A 20995-nucleotide genomic window follows, 5' to 3' on the forward strand; every position below is an offset into this window, starting at 1 on the left:
TGGCAATTTTACTCTGCCAGTGTCCCGGAGATCACCATATCTTCATGTGTTACGCTCATAGGTTGATAGATGGGTATCTGTGTATTATGTATGTCTCAGGATGTGCTAAATTCAGCTTTAATAATATAGTATATACGTACACACCACTATATATATTCTTACATACATATGTTCAATTATTTAAAGTTGCACAACAGACTCTAATCCTGCTTTTGCTTTCAAACTATTGCTTCATGAATTACAAGCGTTACATTTTCTTGGCCAACCAAAATCCTGATATTTTTGAAATTATTTTCTTATCCTCCTAGGTTCTATGGATTGATTATTACGGTGTTTGCGTCTCGCTCTAAAGTACCAACTGCTTCCACACGAATAGTAAGAAGGAAGGAAGGAGAGTGAGATTCCAGATGTTGTCTAAGGCTGCTAAATTAGCCGGCATTCATCTGTCTGCAGAATGCCCGAATAGGTACATTTTTGAAGATTTACCAGAAGAGAGAGGCTATTTATTTCTTTAGAGACTCCATTATTGGAGCTGTCCCCCTTGGGGCCCCAGCTGTTCCTCCGAGTAAATTATCTTCTGCAGGCCTGGGCCTTACAACATGGAGGCATGGAAAGAACAGAAGTCTCACCTCTTGTATGTGATAACAACCAGGAATTTGGGGATTGGAGCTGTGAAAAAAAAAAAAATTACCTTGCCACTTTATAGACAGCAAAACCGAGGCCTTCACAGCTCATTTATTTAAGGCAACAGTGCAGGTCAGGGACAGCCCTGGGATGAAAACAATCGTTTCTGAGCCCCCAGGCAGATTGCCAGGCCCGTGAATCATCCTGTCACTAATATAAATGAAATAGCAAGTAAGATCAGAGTCTTGTCAGTTCTGACCGCTGGATACCATAACCTTTTCAAACCCCGTCTTTTCGTTAATTATGATAGTAATTTTTTCAACATTTTTTTAACTCTTAAAACATGCAAACACAGGGGCGCCTGGGTGGCTCAGTCGGTTGAGCTTCCGACTTCGGCTCAGGTCATGATCTCGCGGTGTGTGAGTTCGAGCCCCACGTCGGGCTCTGTGCTGACAGCTCGGAGCCTGGAGTCTGCTTCCGAATCTGTGTCTTCCTCTCTCTCTTGCTCCTCCCCCGCTCATGCTCTGTCTCTCTCTCTGTCAAAAATAAATAAACATTTAAAAAAAAAACATGCAAACACATCATAAAGCTGTTTATTAAATGCATATTGGACAGTGAGTCCTATGATTAAGCCCACAACCTCCCGAGGGAAGAGAGGTGGAAATATAGATACAGTTTCATTACAAGTAGGATTACACTCTCACATTATTTCTGCATCTTGCCTTCGTTTGTTTGTTTAACAACACGTTGCAGATATCCTTCCGTAATGGCACAAAACGATTTACCTTATCTTTTTGCTGGTTACCTATACCCCACTGTTCATGCGTATCGGATTTATCACTTATCTACCTAGCCCACACTTCCTCCTAAGGCAAATCATGTGGTGGTAATCTTCCTTGATCAACTTCTTTTCTGCACTTGTGAAATTGTTGGGTTCAAAGACATGCTCTATTTAATTTCTTTTTTCCAGCGTAACTAAGGGGCTTCTGTTTCTTTTTAAAAAATTTTCAAGTGTATTTCTTTTGAGAGAGAGAGAAAGTGCGAGTGGGGGAGGCACAGAGAGAAAGGAAGAGGGAGAGAATCCCAAGCCAGCTCTGCAGTGCCAGCATGGAGCCCAGAGCGGGGCTCAAACTCATGAACTGTGAGATCATGACCTCAGCCAAAGCCGGACATTTAACCGAGGGACCCACTCAGGCACCCCTCCATTTATTTATATCTTTACTTTTTGATCTGTTTCATTCCGTCGACACAATCTGTAGAGTCAACTTACTGCCTTGATTTTCTGGAATTAATGATACTGATATGACTATGTAATATATAAACTTTTTCTCAAAGAAAGTAGTACTTTATCAAGGCCAAAATACATGATTAGCATTTCTTATTATTTTCATTTGAGTTTTATATGCTCAATCTATCTCTAGTTAAGAAGTGGTGAAAATGGTGAAGTTCTATTATATTCCACATGTATCCGGGTATGTGTGTATGTGTGTATAGGACAGCATAGTGGTGGGGTTTTCATTTTCATTTTATTTTGCCAGCATATATCCTCATTATTGTTATAAATAGTGTTCAAATCAGAGTATGACCTTTCCTTCTATAAAGACATCTACATTTATCCTCTAAGGTGTTTTCCCTGCCATAATATATATATATATATATATATATATATATATATATATATATATATATTTTTTTTTTTTTTTTTTTTTTTTTTTTTTTTTTTTTTGAGAGAGACAGGGGAGGGGCAGAGAGAGAGAGAGAATCCCAAGCGGACTCTGCACTGTCAGCACAGAGCCCGACGCGGGGCTTGAACCCAGGAACTGTGAGATCATGACCTGAGCCAAAACCAAGAGTTGGATGCTTAATGGACTGAGCAACACAGGCGCCCCATGTTATATTTTAATTTTTTCCCTTTTTTTGTAAAAACTTTATCAAGATATAATTTTCATACCACACAGTTCAGCATGTAAAGTGTATAATTCAGTGGTTTTGGTACAGAGTTGTGCACCTGTCACCACGGTCTATTTAGAACACTTTTATCACCCCAAAAAGAAATGCCGTGTTCTTTAGCTGTCACCCCTGAATGCTCCTGTCCCTCTCATGTAAAGCTGAAAGCTATGGTCGCCCTCCAAAACGGCTTATCGATTATATTCCCACGAATGGTCCTTTGGGTGCCATTTTTCTCATACCCATCCTGTGTTATCAAAATATTTCACCTTTCTCAGCCTCATAGATGAAAAATTGCATTTTACTTTGGTGTGCACGTATTTAATCCTGAATGGTGCTGGCCATCTATTTATATATTTTTTTTGGTCATTTGGATCACCTACGTGTGCCCTGCTCTGTAGACCTACTTTAAATACAAGCAGCGTATGGTCATTGCCTCATTTGACCTCATCCACGGGTGCGTGGTACCTGGGGCAAAGACCACCGTGAAGTCAGTTCATCCAAATTACAGAAACAAGAGAAGCCTCCAGAGAGGCCTCGTGCACCCGGACACCCACCCTGGGGCTCATTACTGGGGGGCTCCCCAGGCGTTAGGTAAAATTATTGCCCCTCTGCTTGCCTCAGTTTGACTTTGTCTCAATCTACCAGCTACTAACTCTTATTAAATGCACATTCCATGGTCTTCATCCTGTGCTATTAAAATCCAGTCACCCCGGGTAAACCTGTCGTTATATACGCACCTCTTACCTAGCCTGTGGATCCTGATAGCTTTTTTCACCAGCTACGGTCCCCGGTGAGACCCCTAACAACTTTTCCCTGGCTGGAGGGTCTTTGGGAAAAGCTGGAGCTTTGCTAAAGCCAGGGAGCCAGACCTTGTGGGCGCAGGCATTGTCCCACTGCTGCTGAGCCCCTGTGGCTGTTAGTTAGTGTCACATTCAGGGACCGTCGCCTCCAGTGAACCCTCGACCTTTTTCCACCACAACCTCACTGCCAGGCACCAGAAAGCCTCGCACTGAGTCTATTCATTCTCTTATTTATCAGCAAGCAGTCAAAGGCCGTCTTCCTACCCGATGGTCAGCCCAGTGCACCCCCAGCAATCTGTCCCTTAGGTAAACCTCACCTAAAATATATACTCACAACAATACTCGGGGGCATCGCTAGCATATTTGACACTCTAGATGGGCCATTTGGAGTACGGCCTCCTGCAGAATCACTTGCAACGTAACCTTGCGATAATCAGTAATAAGCATTCTTTCCCTGACTCACTACGTAAACATTTTAAAAAGAAATTTCGTTTTAAAGATGATCCACATTATTAATTTTCACGAAGAACACAGTGCCACTTCTGTGCTATTTCTGCCAAACACGCGTGACCCAAATCTAGTAGTGAGGAATCCTCAGACAAACCAGATGGAGAGACATTCTACAACAGAAGTGGCCTTTCGTCTTTAAAAGTGTCAAGGTCCTGAAAGACCAGAACAGACCAAGGAGTTCCCCAGACGGAAGGAGAGTAAGGAGACCATACAGCTAAATGTAACTCGTGTTTTACACCCAGATCCTTTTTTTCTGGAAAGGGTTATTAGTGGGACATTTGGTGAAATTTAAATGGGTCTGAGCATTGGATAACACTATCAGATCTGTGTTGATGTCCCGATTTTAGTGATTCTATTGTGGTTATGGAGGAGAATATCCTGTTTGTAGGGAATATACATTAAGGAATTCAGGGTTGGTGACAGCAGGTCAGTGTCTTACTTTCAAATGGTTCAGCCAGAAGGGGCGCCTGGGTGGCTCAGTCGGTTGAGTGTCTGACTTCGGCTCAGGTCATGATCTCAGGGTTTGTGGGTTCAAGCCCCACCTCAGGCTCTGTGCTGGCAGCTCGGAACCTGGAGCCTGCTTTGGATTTTGTGTCTCCCTCTCTCACTCTCTCTGCCCCTCCCGCACTCATTCCCTCTCTCCCTCTCTCTCTCTCAAAAATAAATAAAATATTTTTTAAAACTTTAAAATAAACTTCAAATGGTTCAGCAGGAAAAAGTCATTTATATAATAATGTATAATAACTTGTACTGTACAGCCAAGTTTTGTCTGTAATTTTTTTTTAAATACAAAAACTATTTTTAAAAACCTCAACAGTGAGGCACCTGAGTGGCTCAGTTGGTTAAGCGTCCGACTTCGTCCCAGGTCATGATCTCACAGTTCGTGAGTTTGAGCCCCACGTCAGGCTCTGTGCTGACAGCTCGGAGCCTGGACCCTGCTTCGGATTCTGTGTCTCCCTCTCTCTCTGCCCCTCCCCTGCTCATGCTGTGTCCCTCTCTGTCTCTCAAAAATAAATAAACGTTCAAAACAAAATGAAAAAAAAAAAAAAAAAAACCCTCCACAGTAATTGTAGCAATTGTTTAGAACTTAGGCCAACAAAAGACTTTTGAGGAGGATTATTTTTCACAGGCATTCTTCAGAATTGCTGGTATAAGGTAACAAAAAGGAGAAGGCTTTCAAAGTTGATTCGGTTATTGCTTTTAAATTCTCTAAGACAGCTTACACGATGGCACCCACCGACCTACCCTTGGTATACCCTGATTACATTGGTAAATCGTGCAGACAGCCTCTCCAGATTTCGCACTGGAACCCTCCATCAGATGGTGGGATGTGGGAAAACACTAGAACAGGAAGGCCATGGGGACGGTGTTAGGCTGCGGGGCTGGCCAGATTCTTACACATGGTTTACCCAGGACAATGTGCCTATGTGACCTCCAGCCAACCGCCACTCATTTTACCAGGGAAAACACGTTTTGAAACATCTCCGTGCTAGGGGCACCTGGGTGGCTCCTTTGGTTAAGCATCTGACTCTCGGTTCCAGTTCAGGTCATGATCTCGTGGTCTTGTGAGTTCAAGCCCTGCGTCCGGCTCTGCTTGGGATCCTCTCTCTCTGCCCCTCCCCAACTTGTGCTCACTCTCTGTTTCAAAAAAATAAATAAACATCTCCATGCTAATTAAATAATTTTTTAAGAGCCAAATGCGACAAAGAAGCCCTTGAATGAGCTCCCTTGTCAGGGCGGGGAGGGACTTCTGATTCGGGCGTTTTCAAATACTGTGTGACCAACCTTGGGTGTATATTCCTGATCCTAACCCACCCTCCCAGTTAACCAGCACACATACCCACTCACTCAGTTACAAAGTAAATGGCAGTGTTTCCCCAGCTTGCAGCGCGGAGCGGAGAGCACGGTCGCACCCAGTCTTTGTGGAAGGCACATGGGGTGCACGTGCACCCTGGCATCTGTGTGCACGAGCTGGGTGTTAGCGACTCCACTTGAACTGACCATGGTGGGTTGTCCAGGTGTTTTCTCCTTCTTGGAAGCCGTTCGTAGTCGAGGCAGCCGTCTTTAAAACGGAAGCAGTCACGCCTGCCTGCAGCCCGGAGGAGGCATAGACGCTAAGCCAGAGCGGCTGCAGGGGCAGCCCATGCAGAGGGGTTCTGAGCGGTTAGTCCCTCCGGTGGAGAAGAATGGTGTCCGTGAAACTGCGTCACTGTCCCCACCTCGATCTTGCCTTGAGATAGTCCCATCGGGCAATGCGGCCTGGAGGGAACAGCCTTCAGGATCCGTGTCCTCCCTCGCCCCTGCCCTCACCCCACCGCCCCCTTCCCGTCCTGTCCTGTCTCCAGCCCCCAGGTACACCCTGGTCCCAAACCTTGATGGGCAGGAGAGTCGCCTGGGACCTTGTGAAAAGTTGACATCCTGAGCCCCTCCCCCTCGGGGTTCTAATCCACTCAGGGTGCGCCTAGCAAAATGCCCAATATTTTGAGGGTGCACCTAGCACTTTGAACAAATGCCCAATGTTTTGATGCCTCGGGTCCACGGACCCTCAGAGGAAGCCGGCTCTAGTGCGGGAACCCGGGGCTTGCGGTCGGAAAGCCCAGGTTTGCCTCCGCAGCTCTGTCTCCGCACCCCGAAGGCCCTCGGGTAAGTCACCAGAGCTCCCCGGGGCTCACGTTCGACCTCAACCCCCAGGGTTTGGGGCAAGGATCCAGCGGGGTAGGAGGCGAAGCGCTTTGCAAACCGCGGAGCTCTGCAGGCGTTGACCTCGGTGATCCGCCCGGCGGGTATTAAAGACCCTCGGGGTCGATCCTTTTGGGTGCCCCCGAACCAGCTGTCACAAAGATGTCATTCTCCCCCCCTCCGCACCAGCCTTCAACGCGGCCAAGTGTGAGAAACTACAAAAGGAGAAGGAGGACCTGGAGTGGAGGTTTGAGGAGCAGGTGCGCGAGCTGGGCTGGCGGCAGCAGGCGGAGCTCCAGGACCTGGAGGAGAGGCTGCAGGTGCAGTTCCAGGCGGAGGCCATGCGCCTGCAGGAGGGGCACCACGCCCAGCTGCTGCGGATCAAGTGTCAGCACCAGGAGCAGGTCAGTGTCTCGGGCTCGGGGCTCTGGCTGTGCTGTTGGGACCCGCAGGTGGAAGGTGGAGGGGAGCCGGCGCTGCCCCCCGCGAGAAGTCCCGCTCCGTAGGTGAGCTTCCCTGCGCGGTTCACCCTCCGACCTCGTTTCGTCCTGCCGTCCTCTCTCTCCCTCTCCTCCGGCCGCCCTGGCCTCCCTCTCCCTTCTTCTCAGGCGGGCTCCCCCCGCTCCGGGCGCTGGCGCACTTGCTGTGCCCTCTGCCTGGAATGGTCTCCCTCTGGACCTTCCGTGGCTCCCTCTTTCCGTCTCAGCCAGATTTTCCTCCAGTCGCTTTCTCAGTGAGGCCTTGCCTTGTCTAAAATTACAGCCCCTTCCCACCCCCCTCCCCACCTACACACTCTTCGTGTCCCCTCCTTGCTCTAGGGTTCCCTCAGCGCTTATCACTGTCGAACATACTAATTTTCCTCGGGTCTTCTCTTTCTCATCTGCGTATTCCGCGAGGGCAGCGATAATCACAAGCAGACGCACGTGCAGCCCTCGTGAGGCTCCAGGGACTGCTCTTAACCCTCTACCTCTACTAACTCATTTAGTCCTCACACCGGCCCTCCGAGGTGGGTCCCATTATCGTCCCCATCTTACGGGTGAGAAAACCGAGACCCAGAGGCCACAGAGCTGGTCACAGAAAAGCCAGGGTGGAACCCGGTCTGGCTCCAGAGTGCGTGCTCTCCAGCGCGAAATTAGAATTGTCTTCCAGGCTGCTTAGGCAGCGGTAGATGTCTGCCTGACCGTGCCTGCCCTCCGCGCACCTGCTGAATGAAGGCATGAATCCCGCTGGTTAACCTCAGCCCAGCCGTCTTATCAGAGAGGGCAGTGCATCCCGGAGCAACTAGAGAGGATTCCCAGGGTTGTGCTGCCCCCCCGTCCCAGCCATTGCCCTCCCCTCCCCGCTCCCAGGGCTGCCTTTCATGCAAGGAGACGGGGGTCCGCTGTGCTTCTGGGAGCACCTGCACAGCCCCATTCTTGGCTCTTCTTTCCAAGTCCCCAAGGCTCTGATGCCCCAATGCCCACCTTCTAACGGGTGTGTTATTTCACGTCGTCTGCTTGTGACATCCCAAAAGCAAGCTGGCATTTGTGAAGAGCGCTCTTTCAATCTCGGGCGAGCGCTGAGTGGCCCTCCATTATTGCGAACGTTCATGATCATGAACATTCAGGCTGCCCTCCTTGGACTGCTTCCAAATAAACATCCTGGATGGTGGCGGTCCCCGGGGGCTTGGGAACTCAGGAGGCACCAGGCCCAAGTCAGAGTAATGATAAGTACTGTTGTTGTCCTTTAGACTCTCCTCTTGGACAGCACTTTATTCAGCTTCTCAGGTTAGCATTCTCCTTTTCTAGAGGCCTGTGGAAACCGGACACACCTGCCTGCTTGCGGTGCTGTAGACCTTGAGATCAGGAAACAGAATAGCTTACAGCTAGAGTTACCCTGCTGCTGCTAAGATTAGAAACTGAGCCCCAGCGTCTTTCCTCCTAAGCTTGCAGAGCAGAGCTCCCGTGAGTCGACGTTTGCACCTGCTGTAGCCTTACCGATCTCCCGGCCCCTCAATACGTCTCAAACGTGTGCAGATATCAACTAGTTCTGTGCCTCTGTGTGGGCTGCTCATTCCCACTTTTACGCAGGGTGCCTTTTCCTCCATATCCACTAAAAGACTTCTGGTCTGAAGATCTGTGGTCACCAGCAGGAGAAGGTGCTTGGAGGGAGCCCTCTGAGCAAAAGCTCGTGTTGGGGTGTGATGAATGGAAACCACGGAGCACAAGCCACAGCCTAGCGGGCCCGTCCACCAGCAGGGCGCCACCTGGGGCCTCACTCGAGTGTCACTGGTGCAGAGACACATGCCGGGAGATGTGCTCTTGCCTGGCTTCTAAGCTGGGACATAGCAGCCTTGTAGAGATTTTATGCTGGGAATTACTGGAAAGAAAGAAAGGCCCTGACTTTCCCACTTGAGGACGAGTTACGTAAGCTACCTATGTGTATTTAAGAAGTGCTCTGTCTTATGAAGGCTCTGAGTTCTGTCCTTGATCCTTCAGAATAAACAGCTAGTGATTCATTTATTTATTCATCTAGGCAGAGGATATTTAGCGAATGCCACGGTCCGCAAGGCATTATGGCAGGCCACCGCGAGAGATGCCAAGATGTGGGAGGTGTGGATTTACTCCCTCAGATTACAGATCAGGAAAGTCCCGACAGAAGTGCCCGAGAAGCTGTAATACTGGGTGAGAAGTAGGAGGATGTGTTGAGGAATTTAGATTACTTCCAGCTGTGAAGATAAGGGAACGCTTTATGGTGGAAATAGCGTCCCGAGACTTCCTGTGTGAGCAAACCCTGCCTATGAAATTCCACTGGTGGGGCCGGGGGGATGGGTGGTGATTTAAATCTGTGAATGATTCGGGTCCCCGATTCTGCTGCTGCATATCCCTTCCCCAGCAGAGAGCAACGCAGGCGGCGAGGAAGAAGGCGAAACGCGCCTCAGTCCAGTGATTCCAATTTCCGGACAGAAAAAACGCTCATGTGTTCAGGGCAGGGTGAGAGTCAAGTGTATGAGTGCGACAGATTTGGATGGTCCACTCCCCGCGTCAGTTACCCGTGCGGGAATCTCCGCGCTCTGTGGGTCTTCCTTATCAGGGACGATTGCGTTTGGCAGGGCTATCTCCACAGGTAGCGGCATCTCTGGGCTTCTGGAGCCTTCAAAATCAAGCTAGCCCATCTGCCTTCTCCTCGTGCCCCCGTGCCCCACGGCGGGCAGGGGGGAGGCGGCGTCAGCTTTGACGTGCGGGGTTTTCAGAGGCTTTACTCAAGTCGGGAGCTCATTGTTAAGGCAGGCCGACCTCTCAGTTCACCGCACGGTCTCCCGTAGGACACATCCAGCCCTTCCGTCACCTGGAGGGGCAAAGACTGTCCCTGCCTACACATGGGAATCACGTGGGACGACTTGGGACAAAACACACCTCATCGTCCTTGGCCCACGTGAACTGAATCAGAATTGCTGAGTGGGTCCTGCCACGGGGTGGTTTGTGAAGGCTCCCCGGGGCCCAGCACCGCACGTGTCCTGGGACGTGCAGGGCCCTGTCCTGCGGTCTCTGCTTCGGGGCACGAGCAGGGGGCATGGCCTCACCCCTTGGCTTTCTTCTGTGACTTCAAGACACGGCACGACTTTTACTTTTCACGTGGGACTGAAAGGTGTTTCATTAACATCACCTCTCATTCTGTTATGTGTGGCCAGCTACACATTAACAGAAGCCAGCTTGCCAGAGCTTTCCCGAAGCACGCAAAACCGATTTTCACTGTAAACACACGTGCTTTTTCCCTTTCCGCCCCAGACGTAGTTCCTTCTTTGCCCAGCTTGCAGCCGTCCTCTCTGGGCTGCCTGTGGCTGTCGCCCAAGGATACTTCGCCACACAGTCCGGTGTTCAGGGATCGGATTTGTGACCGTGGACCCCCTTGCTCCAAGACCCTTTGGCTGTCTGTCTTACTCCCTGACCCGGCCCGGAAGTCTCGAGTCCGGGGCCGCTGGCTCCTACCTGCGTTATGGGCTGCGCTCCACAAAGGGGGAGCAGAGCCCTCCTTGAGGAGCAGTGGTGCTCGCCCTTTGGAGTTTCCGCCCGCTCTGTCTCGTGTCCAGGACATGCCTTCCGCCCTTTCCCGAAGAAATCATCCTCATAGGCTTGCTGGCAGGCTCAGCGTCCCCACGCTTAATCAGAACGTACAGAGGCCGCTTTGTCCATCATCTTGCATTATGTCTCTTTGGTCCTGCTCGGCAGGCATTCAGCTCCCATCAGCGGAAAGTACACTCTCCCTAATCGGACAGAATGAGGTCCCCGGGGGCCCTCTGTTCTTCCAGCACCAGAGCCCCCACACGCCGGGGGGGTGGTGGAACCGGGAAGATAGGGGCTTCTGTGAACAGGTGCCCACGTGCTGAGCTGCAGAGGGACAGAGGCGCACCCGTGAACGTGAGGCTGCCCTGAGTCGATGCCCAGGACACTGTGGCAGCGATGGAAGGGAAGGGAAGGAGGGGGCTCCTCGTTACCTAGGGAGGAACATTAAGAGAGCCCTGGAGAACAGTAAACATGGCATTTCTGCATGACGGCGACTGTTGGACGGACACGATGACAGACGCCCCTGTGGCACAGCCCTCAGCCCCCTCTCCCTGGAGAAGGGAGGAGGGCGGTCCAGCAGCGGTTCAAGGGGGCCCTACCCCGGGGTTCTAAAAGGAGAAGAAGGATGCCTCACCCAGCCCAAGTGTGCCGTGGGCTGTCTAGTTTAGCGCCTTTTGCCTCTGACTGGGCGGCCGGTGCGTGAAAGGAGCTTGCGTTTCCCTCGGTTCAGCTGGGCTGAACCTGCTCACGTGCCTTGAGAAGTTTTCGCATCTTCTCAGGCTGAGAGCCCCTACTGGCTCCTTGGGACCGTGAGCCCGTGCTCCAGAAGGCAGCCAGCAGCCGTGGGAAATGTCACAGGGATTAATATGACAAGAGGGAGGATGCCAAAAGCGGGCAGCCCCTCCCTCGTATTCTTCAAAACCCATAAAGACACACAGAAACCTAAATTACTGAAGAGTAAGGATTACTGTGCCCACATTTGGGCTCAATGGCTCTCCTTGGGTTCTTTCAAGACCTACTGGGCTTTCCTCTCATTGCATATGGGCTTTCAGAGTTAGGGACTTACTAATTAATTCGTAAAAGCACCTCTGAGGGGCCGTAGCAGTTAGATCATGCCCTTCCACCGTTCCTAACATGTTGGGGGCAGTGTTTTATCACCACTAAGTCAAAGACCTGCCTTCCACCTGACCAGAGGGCCATGTATCTGGCCACACACATAATGTAGCATTGCCAGTCAGGGCACATCCCCCTCCAGGGATGCATGGGACTCTTCTGGAAGTCAGCCCTTCCATCCATCTCTCTTTCCTGAAATGACCCATGGCAGTTTCTGGAAGAGCCCGATACATTTGAATCATACCAAGGTCTGATGAAAGATTTTTCTTTATACCGAAGCGGGTCACATCACTCCAAATAATGTGTGGGTACTTGTTTCTACAGTGTGCTATGGGCTTCACTGACATCAGTAATAAAGCAGAAAGAAAAGATATTTCCATTTTTTTTTTTTTAAAGTCAGGGATTTATTTTTCCAAGAGACTAAAAGGCTTTGGACAATGATGCCATAAAAACCTCATATAAACAGGAATTGGACAATTAAACACTGTGGTAATCAGCCTTTGTGCTGATTGGCTTCAGAGCTCTGAGCCTTAAGGAAAATATCGTTTAACCAAGAATGGCCAGTAAATAAAAGAGAATCGTTGCACACCATGTCCGTTTTCCTATGATAAGGCAGCTTTCCTCACACAGCGGAGTTCACTATTGGTTTTGCCAGAGATATTTCTTTTCTAGCGGATGAAGTTTTCATTTTCCGCAGGAGAGAGAAGTCAGGCAAATTCTCCTATGCGATTATCGTATCCAGAACAGGAATCGGCCCCATTTAAAACTAAAAATACTCCAATGCCTCCACTTCACGAGTGGGCTTCCTTTCTTGTGCAGAACCCTTCCTCCCTTCAGAGCAGAGGTCGGCTTGTGAATTATCCGCAGACACATGAGGGAGCTAGACTCCCCTCTAAGCGGGTGGCTGAATATGACTGGCTAGAAGCAACATATTCGCCACCGGTCCACCGAAGAGCTTTAGGACCCGGGCCCATTTCCCGGTCCAGTGTTTTTCAAATGCCAGGTTTTGACACAGTAGGTTGTGAAATGAATTTAGTGGTTTGCAACTGGCATTTTGGAACACAAAGTAAGGCAGAAATGTTAAAGCCAGATTATTGCAAATAGGAAGAGAACGTGCTGTTTTGTGGAACTTTGGTTTCGCGGGTGCACACGCCCATGCGTGATGCAACACACTGTGGTGTTTTCTACCGGTGGGTCACGGACCAAGAATTTAGAAGAAGGTTCTCCTGGTGTGCTACTAGGAGGAGAGGCGGGGTTTTTTTGCAATCGCTCCTGAAAGCCATGTATTTGAAGTTAAAGCAACAGCCACACCAATAACAAACACAGTAAACGTGTGGGGAGTGCTGGGTTGCAGCGATCGGGAAGGGTGAAAATAAAAATCCTGAACCAGCTGCACCGCCTGTGATTACGTTCTGGAAATGGGCCTTCAGCCAGAGAAACCGGAGCAGCTGCACGTTGCCTGGGCGGGAGGCCCAGGTGGTAATCTGGAGGGCACGGTTACGGGGAAGCAGGTGCAGCGAGCACGCACAGATCTGCCGGCCTGCCTCGCTGCCGGTGACAGGATCCCGACGCATTCGCTGCGGTCTTGCTGGGGGAGGCGACACGGTGTGTTGGAGAGAGTTTTGCCTGTGGCGTCGGACGGACCTGAGCCGACTGCCGGCTCTGCCGTTTACGAGCCCTTGGCAAAACACTTCAGACCTCCCTAAGCCTCGGTCTCCTTGTCTGTTAAATGGGCGTGAAAATACCTGGTTCGTGATGCTGCTGTGAGAGCCAAGTGCAGTAACCAATAGCAGGTGTGTTAATAGAGGTCGGTTCACTTAACGTACCTTGTGCCTTCACGCTCCCGCCTGTCACTGGGCAACAGAGAGCAGAGCATCCAGTAGAGGACCCTCTTCTTTTCCTTAGGCACCATTACCTCGTAGTGATTGGCGAAGGGGGAGGAATGGGAGGAGGAAGGGGATGGGCCGGAAGCCAGGCCCAGGGCAGTGAAGAGATGACTCGGGCAGCCGTCCGCCATCTTCCTGCGGACAGCCGGGCTGTGGCAGTGACTCCCTTGTGACCTCCCCCGATTCCGGGACTGCCACGTCATCACCAGACCCTGGCTCTCCTGCCTCGGCACAAGGCCGAGATAGCCGTCATCTCGGCAGAATGACCTGTCCTTGGCGTTTCGGGCCACGGACCTTTCCAGTTGGGATTCCACCTCTGTCCTCCAGGCAGCAAGGACACTGCTGCCACAACCCCCCCCCCCCCCACTCTGTGTGTAACCATAGCCGTGGCCTCCTTCAGGTAGAAGACATCACGGCCAGCCATGAGGCTGCTGTCCTGGAGATGGAGAATAACCACACAGTAGCCATCGCGATCCTGCAGGATGACCACCACCACAAGGTCCAAGGTAGCTACCGGCCGCCATAGGTGCGGCCCTTCGGGGTGGGTCGTGTGAGCCCAACCTTTCCTGCCATCCTTCTCCTCGTGCTCCTCTTCCCATTTTCCCTTCCTTTCCTTCCGGTCCGTCTTCCGTGTCGCTTCCTGTGGCAAGAAGAGCTAGAAATCCAGGATCCATCCAGGTAACCACTTCGTTCCTCAGAAGCAGCCCCCCCTCAGCCCTGCCTGGATACGAGAACCCTAGGGAGCCGTCCCAGGGGCTCACGCCCAGCCCGGGTCCCAGCTGGGGCTCCTCGGTGGCTGCTCTGGGGTGCTGCTGCTGGCCGTCGCGATGGCTCAGAGCTCCTGAGATGGTTCTGATGGGGTCTCGAATCTTGAGAAGCACTATTCCCAAGTACGCCTGGAAATCCTGGGCTTTACCTTGTCTCGTCGCCTCTCAACACAAAATGGCAAGCCGCCGTAGGTCCGTGCACTTGCCCACGTTTGTGGTGTGCTCAGGGCCACAGCAGCGCCCCTGTGGATCTGCGTCTCCACACCTCATAGCCACGCACCGTATGCCCCGTGGGCTAAACAGAGTTCCAGACGGTGGGATTTCTTTCTACATTTTTGTAACTTGAATGATCTTCCAATACGTAGAGGTTTTTGTGGGTCGTAACAACAGTAACAACATTTACTCATTACTGCCAGGATTTTGACTTTGCCAAGGAACCTTTTTTTTGACGCGCGTGTACATTAATATTTACAACTTCTTTTTCGATTTCAACCCCCCTCCCTTTTTTTCTCCTAGTCCGCTGACTGTGAAAAGTGTATTAAAAACAATGAAATGTAATACATAGGTTAATGAATTTTAAGAATTTGAAAGTTAAACATTAGAGTTTAAACTTTTTTTAATTTTTAAAAAATATTTATTTATTTTGAGGGAGAGAGGGAGAGAGAGAGAGAGCAAGGGGTGGGGGGGAGAGGGAGAGAGAGAATCCCAAGCAGGCTCTATGCTGTCAGCATGGAACCCCACGTGGGGCCCAATCTCACGAACCATGAGATCGTGACCTGAGCCAAAATCAAGAGTGGGATGCTTAACGGGCTGAGCCACCCAGGCGCCCCTTAAAATTATTTAAGGCTATTGGGTTGCCTTTTGTTTCTGTATTTTCATAAAAAATAGACCTGGTAGGTTTTTGTGATGAATGAAATCTCACTTAGACACCATATCCAAGACCTTTGAATTATATATAAATGTGGAGGCAATGTAAATGTATTTAATGATAGCCAAAAATGCATTACTATGGTCAGGATGATACTTTCAATGACTATTAAAACTAATCATGTAGACAGAGCCAGGTAGACCAGAAGGCCACATGGCTTTATATCAATGAAATCAGCACAGACTCCCCCCCCCCCCCCCCGCCCCCGAATGCAAATTTCAGCTATAAACAACTAGATTTCTTAGAGGCTTTCGCCATCATTACTTAAAAGATTTGGGTCAATGGAAACCACAAAGTCTTTCCTAATTGCAGCTCATGCCAGCCCGAATGATAATTGCTGGCCTCCAGTGCTCTCCTGTTCTGAGCATGTGCTCCTGGCTGATTAATGAGACCTTTCCTCACTGCAGTTCTAACATGAAAACAAATTGCTTGTGTGGCCAGAATGAGATGCGCTTCACCCAGCTAATAAGATTCTTTCCATCTGGAGGAAAATAGAATCCATTCACTTAATAACTCTTACATGACATCTCTTTCTGCCTAACTTGCAAATTATTACCAGAATGACACTTTTCACGGGACAGAATTGTTCCATACTGTCTGACAGGAACCAGTCCAATTAGTCCTTCCTTCTGTCTGAGCTTCTTAATGTTGAATCTTTGCTCAAGCAAATCCTAGAGATCGGTGGTTTCCAGAGTATGGCCCAGGAAAGCTTGGAGAATCAATGAGTACTGTGTGTGGAGAATCCAACTTGGCCAGGGTGGTGGTAAAGCAGGTTGTAGGAATCGTGTGTGTGTGTGTGTGTGTGTATGTGTTTCGTGCGCACGTGCGTTTATGGTGCATGTGTGTACGCACGTGTATGGGGACGTGTGTTCACGAGCACGACTGTGCTGTTTGCTTCCCTCGCTCGTTTCTTTGCTCTTTCCCTCTTTGTCTTTCTTTGTCCTATTCCCCTGCTCCTTCTTTCACTGTCTTCTAAATGGGACTGCATATCGTTTCAAAATAATGGAGAAGTCTGTTTAGGCTTCAGCCTGCTATATACCAGTGTCCCTTATTTACCTGAGTCTGTCGGGGTCTTGTTTGATCTTTTTCAAGAGACCACATTAACTGTTTGACCTCTTCTCTCCAGAACTGATGTCTGCCCATGAGCTTGAAAAGAAAGAATTGGAAGAAAATTTTGAAAAGCTGCGGCTGTCACTACAGGTTAATATTCATTCTCTTAAAGGTGCATTTGTTCTTAAAGTTTATTTGTTTTGAGAGAGAGAGTGTGAGGGAGTAAGGGGAGGGACAGAGAGAGAGAGAGAGAGAGAGAGAATCCCAAACAGGCTCCACACTGTCAGCGCAGATCTCATGAACCGTGAGATCATGACGTGAGCCGAAGTCAAGAGTCGGACCCTTAACCAGCTGAGCCACCCGGGTGCCCCAGTATTCATTCTCTTCACTCTGGTCTCACGATGATGGCGGTGTCATTATGCCTGTCCACAGACATTTATCTAGCACCTACTGTGTACAGGATCCTGTGCTAAGCATCGGGATGTAGAAGTAAATGAGACATATGCCCTGCCCTTTGGGAAGTCACTGTCCACTCAGACAGCTGTGACCCGAACAGTGACAGACAACACAAAAGGTAAATACTTACGCCCAGTGAATACTACCATTAGTGAGCGCCACAGAAGTTCTGAGATGATGGTCCCCACTTGCCATGGTCTGACCTGAGCTGTGTCTGAGGAGGAGGGAGTGCTTGAGGACGGTATTCCAGGCAGTGGGAATGGGGTGACGGTATCCCGTTGTGAAGGATAGGTGTCATAGGACATGTTCTGGGAATTATCGAAGGGACTTTAATCAGCTGGAAGTGTGTGAGATGAAAAGAACCTTCTTTGCCTTCCACCACCAACCCGCAGAAAGTGTGGGTCTCCGAGGCCAGGGAGCCGCCTGGCTTCCTGCTGACCTCTGCGGGAGAATGAAGGGTCTCCCAGACTACGTGCATCTCCCTCCTGCCTTCTAGAGGCCCCGGCCACCCCCGGCCCTAGGGCAGAGCTGCCTGGGAAGCGGGGGTGAGGTCGGTGGCCCTGCTTCCCTTCCCAACCATCACAACCAGATTACTCGTTAAATATCAGGGACGCTCACGTGGGGAAATTGTGGGAGGTGATTACCAAAACCGCAACACAAAGGTGGGGATTTTGCTTCCTTGATGGCGCGCTTTCCCCTGGCAATGTTCATTGACCAGAGCCTGCCCCCCAAGAAGAGCACCCAGGATTGTGCAGCTAGCCAGTCTCACAACTACTGAGCATTCTGTTCAGAAGTTAAAATGGGAAACCGCCTGCTGCAAGCCGACCCCCGACTCATCGATCCATCGATGGTCGCCTGCGCGGTCGTCACACGGCTTATCCTCGGCACGTGAACCCCAGACTGCCTTCGGGTACCCCGCATCCCACACCATCAGGTGCACGCCCCCTAAGGTGCACAAACCAGGACCATACTGTGATGTAACAAAAACCCCATCCAGTCCACAACCAAAAAGAATTGAGAGTTTAGTTTCATATGTGGGTCCTCACGCTGCTGCTGACATTAAACCGTCATGAATTACGCGTATTTTACTTGTGATTCTCCACGGGCAGATTTCATTTGGGCTGGAGATTATTTGGTGCAAAGAGGATGGAATTGTCGAGCCCCCCTTTTTGGGCTACTGGTGGCTAGAGAAACAGGTCTGGGGCAAGAGATTGGAGCTTTCAGTTTAAATCCCCACTGTACCCCCTCTTACTAGCTTTGAAATTGTGGACAGTTACATGAGCTCTGTAAACCTTACTTTCCTCATCTGTAAAATGGGGATGATAACGGGACCTCCCCCAAGGTGTGAGCAGATTAAGGGAAATGATGTATGTAAAGTGTCTAACATGAGGTGGGTTCAAGGTAAATGCTAAAAAGTAGCAGCTATTAGGGGCGCCCGGGTGGCTTAGTCAGTTGAGTGTCTGACTTCGGCTCAGGTCACGATCTCACAGTTTGTGAGTTCGAGTCCCGCGTCGGTCTCTGTGCCGACAGCTCGGAGCCTGGAGCCTGCTTCGGATTCTGTGTCTCCCTCTCCTTCTCGTGCTCTGTCTCTCAAAAATAAATAAGCGTTAAAAAAAATAAAATACAAAAACAATAGTGGCTATTGCTATTATAATAGTTTAAAGCATTGCTGCATTTACTGTTATTATTATCATGCCATTGGTTAACTCCTGAGTGGCCCGTGCTGGGCCAGGTCACCAGGTCACCGTGCTGGGCCTTTCTGCCTCTTAGCTGGACAAAAAGGAGCGAACCCAAGTTGAAAGATAGTCCGTTCTGTCTGATTGCTGTGGCACCGTTGTGTTGCCTGGCGATCTGTTTTGAGTAATGGTGAAGAAGGCAGAAAATACACAGTTTGACATTTTAGATCTATCCTAAGTGGTGTTTGCCTGATGCGTCTTTTCACGGTTTTGTTTTTTTAACGGAGGGGGAGAGACTTGAAAGAAATGCTTCCTCCGACAGCGTGGACGGGTTTGGGATAGGAGCCACGTAGCGGTACATTTTTAGAGTCATGTTCTAGAAGGTGACCAGGCTGCCCAATGGCTGTGTGCCAGGGCCCAGCCGGGTTTGCCCGGGGCTGTGATCTCCACTCACCAGCTCCTGTGGGTACAGACTCCCACTGATAACTATATTGCTCGAATGTACCAGCATTTGCATTTAATGGCACCGTGGGGGCTTTTATGCCTTAAAAATGAAATTGGAAATAACTGGAAACCAAAAAAAAAAAAAAAACAAAAAATGGAAAAGGAAGCCGCCAAAGATGGTTTGTAAAACAGGGTCTTCTGGCGAAATGAAGAAAGCAGTCAAGCCAGCGTTTCATACGTTACGGTATTTTCATGTGGAATTATATCATTTACGATACCTAGCTCTTCGTATCAGTGGGGTGAGGTCACTTCTCATGCTGGCAGAGTTCCTGGGGAGACCCTAGTCCCTGTGTTTTAATGTTACAGAAGTGGCGTCACTGGGCAGAGTATCTTGGGATACGCTGCGTGGACGAGGCCCCATCGCTCGCTGCGCTGGGGCACCGCGAGGAAGCCCACTGCCCTGCACCCTTTGCTCGCCTGCCGTGCTCAGGCTGGGGTTGCAAGCGAGGTTGAGTGTAGTCGCATCTGCCCTGACAGCCGGGGGCCGGGAGGCTTGGTCCAGCCAGGGAGAGGCTCTCCACAGGGGAAAAGACTCCGCCCACACAGCAGCCCACGCCAGGGACGTGCAATCCGGCCCTGAGGCCCAGGAAGGCCAAGGGGAGGAGGCCAGAAGCGAGCAAAGCAGGAGAGGGGGCTGGCCAGTGGAGGCACCGCTGGTGGGAGAGCTGGAACGAAAGGCGGGGCTGGAGGGGACAGTGAGATCTGAGCGAGCCGGGAGACAAGAGAGGCCGTTCGGAAGATGCACGGACACTGTGTAAAGTCCGTGCTTCATCTTGATGCCAGTGGGGTTTTACACGGAGGGGGTGACGGGGTCGGGTTTGTGCTTTCGAAGGCTCCCCCTGACTCCACCTTGAGGGCAGAAGGGTCCTACCCCAGACGCCAGGTGCAGGAAAGGGCCAAGCACGTGGCTGAACTTCAGGGAGAGGGACCAGGAGAGCTTGCGGACCCCAGGAACATCATGCGGGTGGAACTGGCGGGACTCGAGCCTTGACCCCGAAATTAGTGCATTTGGTGGTGGGAAGAGGGGTCTCAGGCAGACGGTGAAGGTCAAGGATGGTTCAATGGTGTAGAAACGAGGGCAGCTCTCCGTTGAGGTAGGTATCTTGTTCTTCCTAAAGTCAGGGACTAGATGCCTCCCTCTGGCGGTAGTTTGCCTCTGTGATACTAAATCAGATCATTGAATCAGATATTAAGTAATTAATAATAGTTTAATAATGAATTCAGATATTAAATCACGAAATGCCTCCCGCCAGCAGGCTCCTTATTTGGGGACGAGGGGCAGTGTTCTCATCTTGGGAGGTGCTCGGAGTCAGGCTGCCGGCCCCCAAGTTCTCCCCCGGGGTCGGGACCCTTCATGTGCAGCATGGGCGCCACGTGACCCCCTCTTACCACGTGGGACAGGCAATCCAAGCGGCCTCCACCTTGCGGCCCGGCGGGGTGGCCGTTGCCTCACGGCTTCCCCGGGCCGCAGTGCCTGCGGCGGACCAAGCTGGCCTTCTTGTCATGCCTTGCAGGACCAGGTACACATGCTGACCTTCCAGAGCCAGTCTCTGCGGGACCGGGCCAGACGCTTTGAGGAGGCCCTGAGGAAGAACACCGAAGAGCAGCTGGAGGTAGTCATACCCTCCCCCTCCCCCCCGCCGACCCGGCCTTGTGGCTCCCACAGGGCGCACCCCCCCCCCCCAGGAGTCACCTCTGCAGTCTCCCCCGGTGACAGGACCTCTGTGTCGATCCACTGCTGGAGCGACAGCTGGCCAGGACACGTCCCCGTCAACGCCTCTCTCCTGACACAGGGGACGGCCGTGGGGTTCTCCGTTGGCATGATTTTTTTGCCAGATTCCACTCCCCAGCCACTGTCCCTGAGCTGGGCTCCACCCCGCCTGGGAGCTCTCCGCCACCCCCCCCCCACCCCCCGGCTGGGACCCACCCCTCCACTCGTTGGCCCCCAGCTGTCGTTTAGGCCCGCACAGGAGGTACCCACGATGGCTGCGTTGGTAACTTGAGGGGAG

The 20995-nt window shown here is 50.9% G+C and overlaps 1 protein-coding gene and 1 non-coding gene across 2 annotated transcripts in view; both read left to right on the top strand.

The window, feature by feature from the left end:
* MTUS2 (microtubule associated scaffold protein 2) overlaps window positions 1-20995 on the top strand; it is a 565789-nt gene that overhangs the window by 536428 nt on the left and 8366 nt on the right. The window contains 4 exon segments of the mRNA XM_042941853.1: window positions 6753-6967; window positions 14006-14111; window positions 16427-16500; window positions 20501-20599. Of these exon segments, the coding sequence (XP_042797787.1) occupies window positions 6753-6967; window positions 14006-14111; window positions 16427-16500; window positions 20501-20599 (494 nt within the window).
* On the top strand, window positions 4350-4434 carry TRNAR-UCG. Its single transcript has one exon. It is a non-coding gene; the product is annotated as a tRNA-Arg (tRNA).

The sequence above is a fragment of the Panthera leo genome, chromosome A1 (genome assembly GCF_018350215.1).
Source record: "Panthera leo isolate Ple1 chromosome A1, P.leo_Ple1_pat1.1, whole genome shotgun sequence".
Classification (NCBI taxonomy): Eukaryota; Metazoa; Chordata; class Mammalia; order Carnivora; family Felidae; genus Panthera; species Panthera leo.